Below are 10,120 nucleotides of genomic sequence, written 5' to 3' on the forward strand. Positions count from 1 at the left end.
ACAGACTGTGCACTGTCTTAGCTGGCCCCACACGTTACTGCCCCAAGAGGTGAGGTACACACAGGCTACTACTCAAACTGGGCACCTGGGGTCACTGCAGCAATGGTTGCTGGTGATACATGCAGGGCACTGCTGCACATGGCCACCAGGTGGCACTGCTGCAATGGTGGTGGTGGGGGGAGATGATAAACAGGCCACTGCCTGAAGTGGCCACTACCACAATGGCGTGGGGAGAGAGGGAGGGAGATACCAATAGGGCACTGCCACACCAGGGCACCACGGGGAGGTCACTGCTCCAATTAGTAGAGATACACATCGGGTAGTGCCCCAACTGGGGGCCCTACCCCGGAGAGAGAGGGGGCTGGGGAGAGAAGAGGAAACCAAAGGCCACTGCCTCACTTAGCCATCGGGGTCACTACCTAAATAGGGGACACACACACACACACACAGGGCACTGCCGCACCTGACCAGCAGGGGTCACTGCCCCAATTGGGAGATATACAGACGGTATTGCCCCACAGGGATGCCAGGGATCAGTGCCTGCCATACCTGGCACAGGGGTAGAGGGGATAGGGTGACCAGATATCCTGATTTTATAGGGACAGTCCCGATATTCGGGGCCTTTTTCTTATGTAGGTGCCTATTATCCTCCACCCTATCCCAATTCTTCACACTTTCTATCTGGTCACCCTGCGGGGTGGGGGGAGGGGGCTACACAAAGGGCACTGCCATACTTGGCCACCAGTGCACATCCCTAATGGGGGAGTGATACACACCAGAAGCAGGGCTCATTGCCACAAAGGGGTTGGAAGATACCCAGGGCACTGCCTGACACAGCCACCCAGGCACCCTGCCACCTTGGGAGAGTTGAAGAATACACCTTGGGCACTGACTCCTCTGGCTACCAGTGGTCACAGGCCCAATGCAGGGGTTGCGGGGAGTAAATACACACAGGGGACTGCCCCACCTGGGCTACACGAGTCACTGAGATGAGAGTGGGATACGCAGAGGGCCCTGCCCCAATGGCTGATATACATACAGAGCCCTGCCTCACCTACCCACCAGCGCTCACAGGCGCAATGGCAGTAGTGGGGGGGGTCACACAGACAACTGACCTCAGTTGCCACTGTGCCGCCACCCCCCCCCCGGGGCAGCGGCGCAGCAGGAGCCGCTAGGGGAGTGGGAGGATGGGAAAGTGAGGTCCAGCTATGACAAATGGGTTAGAGGCAATTAGGGGTGGGGCGCTGAGGACGGGGATGGGGGGGGGAGGAGGAAGGGGGGGCGGGGTGCTGGGGACAGGAAGGAGGATGTGGGAGATGAGGTGAGAGGAGGTCGGTGTCGGGGTGCTGAGGACGGGGGGGGGAGGAGGAGGTTGGGGCAAAGGGAAAGGCCAGGCAGAGTGTACAGGATGGGGGAGGGGATGCTGGGGGCTGAGGGATCCCCACAGATGGGGGTGGGGCTGGCGAGAGGGTCACAACAGATGAGGGGACACTGGGGGGTGTTGGGGGGGCTTGAAGGAGCTGCTGGGAGAGGGAGAGGAGGGGGCGGTGCTGGCAGGAGAGTCACAGCGGGGAGGGGGACACTGGGGGGCAGGTTGGCGGAGGTTGAAGGCCCCGCAGTGTGTCCTGTCAGGCCCCTGTCCTGTGCGCCCCACGCGCCGAGTCTCTGTCCCGCGCTCTCTCCGCCAATGAGGGAGCGGGGAGGGGCGCGGCGAACTGACGAGCTACGGCCCCTGCTCCAGTAGAGGCCGCGTGTGAGAGGGAGAACTACGCTTCCCAGTGTGCACCGGGAGGGGGCGCGTTCCTGAGCAAAGGTTCGTTACTTCCGCTCTGAGACGAGCCAGGAACTACAACTCCCAGCCTGCCCCGGGGCGCTTCCGTCCTCTCGAGCCCAGGTGAGAGTGGGTCCCTGGGTCAATCGCACACCTCCCGCCCCGCCCCCCAGAGATCCCCGGCCCCGCCCTCCCCAAGCTCCGGCTTCTGACGCGAACTCTCGTGTCCCGGGGTCTCGGCCTGGCCCCGACCCCCCGCAGCGCGGCGCCCCCCAGTGTGGTGGCGGCTGCCGGGCGCCTTCTTCTCCCCTGGCCTCGTCTGTGCCCGCCCCGATGTAACCCGCGGGGCTGCCCCACTCGGGGGGAGGGGGAGGAGATGGGTGGAGCCCTATGGAAACACGGGGGTGGGCAGTGCTGGGAGCCAGGACTCCTGGGTTCTCCCCCCAGCTCGGGGAAGGGCAGGGCTGGAAGCAGGACTCTTGGGTTCTCCCCCAGCTCGGGGAGGGGAGTGGAGATTAGGGGGTAGAGTGAGGGAAGGGCTGGGGGGGGGGTCTCCTGCCCAAGAGGCAAGTCCAGGAGCTGGTGTCAGGCAGCAGGTCAGTTGTGGGCCCCGAGTGTCCGATCTGGAAACAGCTGCCTGTCCCCACGCCCGGGGACTGCGCATGGCTGGCAACCGTCTCCTTGTACCTGAGAATTATCCATACCCCCTAGGGGTGTGAGCCCTGCGCTCCCCTGTCAGTCCCTGGAGCACAGAGCCATGTGTACGAGTCACTCTCTGTGCGGGGATGTCACTTCGTACAGACTTTGCTGGTGCTTTTTCTGTAGCCTGTGGTAAAATGAGGCAATTAACTAGATGCCTTGATGGAAGTTCTCTGCGTCCCCTCAGGGGTACACGTACCCCTGGTTCAGAACCACTGATGTAGGGAAAACCAGGCCCACCCCCCTATTCTGACTTCCAACCCTGTACCCTGGGCAGCTGGTTCAGCTTTGCTTACCTGCATCAGCCTCAAGTCAGCTTCTCTGGGTCACCAGTTCCACCATGGCCAGGCATCAGAGAGAGGAAGTTTCCTCTCAGCTGTAAAAGCAGCAAGGGCTCCATGAGGGGTCGGTGATGGTGGAGCAATTATTGACACTTTCTCTAGTCTCCTTTTCAGATTTTGCCCCATTTTCTCTTTAATTCTCCAATGTTAATTTAACAATCTCAGATTTGGGATATTTTCACACCCGTTTGACCTGCAGCAAATTTTCTTCCTTTCTTTGGGAAATTGTCCTGAATCATCCCCAAATGAGAAGGGGCTTAATGGATGCAGTTTGCAGAGCCCTGAGACACAGCGGCCTCTGGGGTGGGCTGGGGTGGTCTTTCTCTGCTGGCGAGGAAGGGGACAGGAGGAAAAAGTCCCCAGTGGAGACTGTCCAGCACAAGTTACGCAGTCCTGGCTACTGCTACCCCCAACTGCCAGTCACCTGCCTGTCCCTGCTTCTGTCTCCTTCCCACTGCCAGGAAGTTTTCCTGCTCCACACTCCCCTCACATACCCTCTTAAAGCACCTCCTCAAAGGGCTCCCTGCTGCCATGCGAATGGTGTGGGTGTGTGTGTGTGTGTGGGGGGAATTATTGCTGTCTGTTAATTGAACTTCCACTGTCCAATTACTCTCACTTAATATAAAATCTCTTCATATTTGGGTGGTTTTCTCTCATTAGCAAATGTTTCTTTTTAGACCCATTTCTTCCCCAGTTCTCAAAGATAGATATAAAATATCCTGTGTGCAGCGCTGTAGTAGGCAGGGTGGTCCCAGGGTATTGGAGGCTTCCCCCTTGGTTTGTATACAAATGTTTGGTGTTATTCTCCAGCCCATTCCTTATGAATACTAACTTGATGTTAACTTTTTTGCTGGCAGCTGTGAATTGAGTGGAGCTTTTCACTGATCTGCCTACAGCAACATGCAGATCCCGTTCTTGGGTTGTGTAGCCGATAATCTGTTCTGCTGCCGTCGCTAGGTGTAATGCATGTTCAGTAGGGGTTTCTCCTCTCTTCCGTTTTTGTATTTCCTCTCCCTACTAGTGTTGGAGTGTCCTTCTCCTCAGGTTAGTGTATTAATGATCTCATCTTGGGGTCATATGTGTCAATTCGTTGCTACGGCTTCAGAGAACTATCCATGATGACTCCAAGATCTCTTTCCTGATTAGTTGTAGCTAAATTAGCCCCCATCATATTGTATAGTTGGGGTTATGTTTTCCCAACGTGACATTTATCCACGTTAAATTTCATTTGCCATTTTTTTGCCCAATCATTTAGTTTTGTGAGATCTTTTTGAAGTTCTTTGCAGTCTGCTTTGGTCTTAACTATCTTGAACAGTTTAGTATCGTCTGTGAACTTTGCCACCTCACTCTTTACCCCTTTCTGCAAATCATTTATGAATAAGTTGAATAGGATTGGTCCTAGGGCTGACCTAGGAAAATGACAGCAGCAAGATGGAGTCTGGAGTCACATGGGCAGGTCACATGTCCATGCATGATTCAATTTGCAGGCCTACGACATTGTTTACAGGTTAGTTTGAATGTTCCCAGGAAAGCTCAGATGTGGATTGGCATTTTCCAAAGTCCATTGTCAGTGAAGCGTTTCTTGATTGGGCACTTACTGAGAATAGTCCTTTCTCAAGAAGCTGACCAAATGCATCACTGAGGCTACTTGAAATCAAATACATTTGAGATACAAGTACATAGCCCATATTCATAATTTCAAATACAAAAATGGTACACACATACAGCTAGTATAATTATAACCAGCAAATCATAACCTTTTCATAGACACCTCACATTATAACTTTTGCACAATATTTGTTGCAAATATATAATAGTGGTGGCAGCAATGATCTATATGGTCCCAGTTGATATTAATAATGTCACAACCTACAGAGAAGTGAGAGGGAGGTGTCTTCTAGCAGGCATTTCTCCTACATTTCTCCATTGCCGCTTGGGCGGATGCGAGAATGGAGCAAAACACACCTGGCTCAAGGTTTTCCGTTCAACTTTGAAGATTAAGCCTGAGCCTCCGGCATGGGTGCTGGGAGATGGATTTCTGAGTTGCATCCAGCACAGTCTTCGGGCCTGAGCTGAAACCACTGAGGCCAAGAGAGACGGGTTTGAGGTGGCCTTTGAGGCTCCCAGCAGGTCTTGAGGAGCAAGGGGTTACCGCCATCCCTGGGGGAGCTCAAACCACCATCCTTTCAATTAACAGCAAAACACAAAGACCCATTGCGCCACAGAGACACATGTCTGCTGTTACCAAGGCTGCTGCCTAGCAGCGTGCGCATCTGCCTGCCAGCGCTAGAGCTCGCAAGGCAAGTGTGGGTGCTGGAGGTAAAGAGCCAGTAGAGTGACACAGCAGCTCTAAAGGGGGGTGAAGGCCAGGAGTGAGGGGTTCAGGGCATGGGAAGGGGCTCTGGGCTGGGGCAGGGGGGTAAGGATGCGGGCGGGGGTGAGGGCTCTAACAGGGGATGAAGGGCAGAAATGAGGGGTTCAGGGTACGGGAAGGGGCTCCAGGCTGGGCAGGGGGTTGGGGTGCAGGAAGGGGTGAGGGCTCCGGCTGGGGATGTGTGTAACCTTCCCCTTTCCATAGCCATGTGTCTGAGCCACCAGGGCCAGAACGTACAAGGCCTCGCTGTCGAAGCGCTGACAGTGTCCAGTGACGCTACACCTGGCTCTCTACTGACAGCTCAGGGGTTTGGCGTCCTCTGGCACTGAGACACCACAATAATTACAGGGTTATTTCTAATGGGTTAAAGCAGAACTTGTGCTGAGATTAACACGTCCCTCGTGGGTCTAGGGGTTTTACAGCATGAACTGGCTCTGCGTGTGGGTACTGTGCATGTGTTTGAGTGATACTAACATGGCTGAAACACATAACTCCCCATCCTGGGGGTTTCCATCCCCCCGATTCCTTCCACGGGGGGCGCTGACCCGGCTCCTCTACGGCCAGATGCCCTGATGGGCAGCAGTCGGGATGTTGGGAGAGGTTCTGTTTTCTGTGGCTAGTGACAGCCCCAAAGTGACTCCCACCAGCCCCCATTGCCTTGCCCTGCAGCTGCCAGTCTCTGAATCCTGGCCTGGAATTCTATTGGAACGAGGCCCCTGAGAGCTGGATAGGCCACGGGTCAGACACTACAACATTGTAGCCAGAACATCCATGTCTAGATTTTAAGGCCAGTCAAGACAACTAAATAATCCTGTCTAGCTCCCATGCACGTGACAGGCCACAAAGTCACCCCTGCACTGAGCCCAACCACTGGGATTAAACCAAAATATTCCAGCCCTTAGGAAAATATCCTGTTGTGTGCCACAGACGGAGCATAGGAGAGGCAGAGAGGTACCAATACTGGAGGACCCTGAACTGGAATTGATTTGGTGAGATGTACCCAGCTGATCCTGGCAAGTGACTTGTGCCCCATGCCTCAGAGGATGACAAAAACTCCAACATCCCTGCCAGTGTGAGCTGGGGGAAATTCCTTCCTGACCCCAGCAATGGAGATCAGGGAGACCCTGAGCATGAGAGCAAGGCCACCAGCCAAGCACCGGAGAGAAATGGTTTTCTATCTCACCCGAGAGCACTTTCTTCAGCCCCCCTGTTCCCACTTGACACCCCCATGTGGGGTGGAGAATCCATCATTGCCCTGGGTACTTTGTTCCAATGTTTAATCCCCCGATTGCAAATGTGTCCCTTATTTCTCATTTTACTTTCTCTGCCATTAACTTCCAGCCACTGGTTCTTGTTCTGCCTTTTGCTGCTGGGTGAAAGAGCCCTTCCGTACCCAGGATTTTCTCTTTGGGAGGGGATTTACACACTGTCATCATGTGACCTCTTGGTCTTCTCTGTGATAAACTGAGCAGACTGAGCTCTTGTCTCACACTGGAAGGCAATTTTTCAGCACTTTTTTTTCTCTTCTCTGCCCCCCATCCAATTTTTCGTTCTTCATCTTAAAATGTGGCCAAGACGACTGTGTGCAAGAGTCCAGTGTTGGTCTGACCAATGTTGTACAGAGATAACACTAGTGCCCTATATCTCGTCACTGTTCTTCTGTCTGTACATCCAAGGACGACCACAGCATCGCACGGGCATTTCATGCTTAGTTGTTTGTTCATTATGACACCTAAACCCTTCTCCGAGTCACAGCAGTCTGGCCTTGCTTGTTAGTAAAGCTCAGTGTGTTTGAATGGCCACAGCTTCCCAAGTGCTCCGTAACATGCATAAGGGAATCCCCTCCTCAGTCCCCTTCACCTGCTGCTGGTCTCTTTTCTCTTTCTTCTTCTCCAGGATCCGCATGTGTCATTGTGGGGGAAGTTCTCCTCCTCTCTTTGCCTGGGAGCGATGTGACCCCCCGGATGGACTGACCAAACCCAGGATTCCTTCAGCTTGAAAGCAGAGGGGAGCCTTCACCCGCTCCCTCTTTAAGGCTCCAGTCCCAGGTCCTAAATTTCCTGCCAAAGCACAAAAATCCACACTTGAGCCCAACTCCTCTCTCGGTGGTGATTTCCTTTCTCCCACAAATCTGTCTTGAGGACACAGCCCTGGGAACAAGTGAACACAACCCCGGAGATTTCCCTTCGCAGCCTGCAAGGGGCAGTTCGCCCTATTAAACAGCTCGGGAATGTCGTCTTTTTCTTTTCTCCTTTCAAAAGTAATTTCTTGTATTTCTAGTCTCTTTATAGGACCCCCCGATTTGCCGCTTCCAATTCTCTGCTGTACACGCCAGCACTGGATCAGGTGAGGTGCCTGGAGCCATCCTGTACTGGGTACATGGGGGACTTGCAGGATCAGACCCTAAAATCGCTTTGGAGGGAAATTCTAAGCCCACCCAACCCCGACCTGTTCCTGGGAGGTGTCGGTATTGACCCAGGCCGTCGAGCACCATGGAGTGAAGAGACCAATTTTATCAGTAAGTCAGACCCCCCGGCTGCCCACTGACTGGATCACCTCCCCCCAGGTGATGCAAGCCACCCTCCAGAGCCATTGCTGGGCCCCGGGGGGTAGGCACACAAGCCATGGGGATGGACAGCTCCCAGGAATCTCAGCAACGAATCTCCAGGGTGGAGGGTTTCCCCTAGTGCTGGATCCACCCTCAGGGTCCAGCCAGCCAGCAGCTTCCACCCAAGGCTAGTGCGCTAACAGCAGCAGCGTGGCTGGGGGGCTCGGCCGGTGACAGGGGCCAGTCACTTGAGCATGAACCCAGCCGGCCCCAGGAGATGGACCCCGGTCACCAGCCCAACCCACCACGCGGCTGCTGCCGCTACCCCATTAATGCGTGAGCTCCTATGGACCACGCTGGGGAGATCCCCCAGCTGCAGGGTAGATGCCCCTGAGCGCCTGGCAGGGCACAGCTCCTGGCTGACCTGCCCTGCTGAGTTCTCTACTAGGCTGGGTGGATCTGGGGCCAAGGATGCTGGGTGACAGGGGGGCGTTGGCTCTGGGCTGGGACTGTCACTCCCCCCCTGCCCATCCAACAGGATCACAGCAAATGAAACCAGCTCAGCCTGCAGGGGAAGAGTTCAGTCCAGGGCCTGGTGCATTCTGGGAGCAGGGACGGTGCAGAGAAAGGGCAGATACAGGGCACCTCTGAACACTCTGCGCAGAACTGCCTGTCCTGACCCACAGCCCCTGTTATCCCAGCCCTGGGCTCCCCTCTCACTGCTCTGCCAGTGCCCCTCACTCACGATCCACAGACCTCCCCCGCTGTATCTGTGACTTCTGCTACTGAACCACCAATGCACTGACTCCTCTTGTGAGACATTTCTCTGCACAATACTGCTGCTAATCCAGTTACTGACTCCAGGAAACATTTTCCTTAGCCTGGTTCCGTGCGTCACTGGTTTCTATAGCAAAGGTCAGTCCCTGGCCCTGTGGCCCAGACATCCTCATTCACATCAAGCTTCAAGTTGAGAATCATTTCCCATTCCCGCTCTGTGGGAGGGGAGACTTTTAAACGCGCTCTCTGTGCGACTGCACATGGCTAAGCAAAGAGAACAAACCCCAAATCCCCCCTGTGCTTTGGGAGCCAGGTTTGCTGTGGGAATTCTGTAGTTCAGACGACTTCACGCCTGGTCATTGTGATTCTTTACCAGTTTCTCTGGCAGTGGGGTAGTTTTGTGCTCACAGCTGTGATGGCCAAGTGGTTAAGGTGTTGGAGTTGAAATCCAATAGGGTTCCCCTGCGCAGGTTCAAATCGTGCTCTCAGCGAGGCCTGTGTTTTAGCCAGTCTCTAACTCGGGCAATACCTTTCCACAACCCCCTGAGACACTCTCAATTCTCTCCCCACCCCAAGTAAATCCTGTTCTGCTCCTTTCATAGAGATGCCTGGGACACCACTTCTCAGCACCTGAATCCTCTGGCACTCACCTTGCGCCCCATAGATCAGCCATAGCCCTGGTTCTGCTCCTCCCTCTAGCGTGCGAAAGGAGCCAAGTCAGCGATTCCATGGGTGCTACAGGGCTGCAGAAAAAAAAAAGGTGCCCAGCAGCCACCTCTGCCCCTGCACCTCCCACGTAGCAGGCCTGGCCAACAAGCTTCTCCTTCTGCGCCTCCTGCTGGCCATTGATGGGGTGTGCTGGAGGAGTGAGGAGAGAAAGAAGTGGGGCAGGGTCGAATAGGAAGAGATTTGATGGTTTGGGGGCAGGGCCTGAGGTGGAGCAGGCATTGAGCTCCGCCCGGGAACTCTCAAAGTCAGCGGCTCTGAGTGCAGAAGCCTTCCCTGAGTCTGAGCTGCCAGGATCCCTGCTGCAGAGCAGGTGCCACAAGTCTCAGCTTCTGTCCCACACATGGCTCTGGGCACCACCAGGAATCAATTGGCTGCTGGCACACAAGGCAACTTAAAAGCTGAGTCCCTGGACAGCAGCTCAAACCCTGGCCCCTCTCATTAACAGCCTGATGCTCTACTGACTGAGCTAGCAAGGCTTGCTAAGAACCTCCACCCCTCCTCTTCTTCTCCACGGCCACTGCCAATTCTTCCTCCCTCCTGCACCTGAGGATCACTACATCTCCTCACCTAGACAGCCAGCCCGTCCACTGCACCCCAATCCCCCATGCCTGAGCCTCCCTGCCCAAGTCCTGCATCTGGCTCCATAGAATTAATTCTCACGTGTTGCTGGGAACTCTACTTCTTGTGCCCAGAGAGTCTCAGCCCCCCTCAGTAGAAGACCCGAGAAACACAGTGTCTGCCTTTTCTAAAGAAGTACTTGGAGGGGCTTTTCTCATGTGGCCTAATGGGTAAGGCATCTGACTTCAGAGCAGGAGTTGAGAGTTCAAGTTACTTCATGGTTGTGTTGCTGCAGTTTTACCTTCGTGCTGAAATTCCTGCTC

General features: G+C 54.7%; 1 protein-coding gene and 1 non-coding gene across 2 annotated transcripts in view; both read left to right on the plus strand.

The window, feature by feature from the left end:
- LOC127042153 (uncharacterized) overlaps window positions 1–5,391 on the plus strand; it is a 62,808-nt gene extending 57,417 nt beyond the window's left edge. The window contains exon 3 of the mRNA XM_050935775.1: window positions 5,009–5,391. Coding sequence (XP_050791732.1) covers window positions 5,009–5,145 — 137 coding nt within the window. The 3' untranslated portion in view covers window positions 5,146–5,391. The remainder of the gene's footprint in view (window positions 1–5,008) is intronic.
- Window positions 5,392–8,919: 3,528 nt separating this feature from the next.
- Window positions 8,920–9,001, plus strand: TRNAS-UGA (transfer RNA serine (anticodon UGA)). The gene has a single exon. It is a non-coding gene; the product is annotated as a tRNA-Ser (tRNA).
- The last annotated feature ends 1,119 nt before the right edge of the window (window positions 9,002–10,120 follow it).

This window comes from Gopherus flavomarginatus, unplaced genomic scaffold (assembly GCF_025201925.1).
Source record: "Gopherus flavomarginatus isolate rGopFla2 unplaced genomic scaffold, rGopFla2.mat.asm mat_scaffold_330_arrow_ctg1, whole genome shotgun sequence".
Taxonomy (NCBI): domain Eukaryota; kingdom Metazoa; phylum Chordata; order Testudines; family Testudinidae; genus Gopherus; species Gopherus flavomarginatus.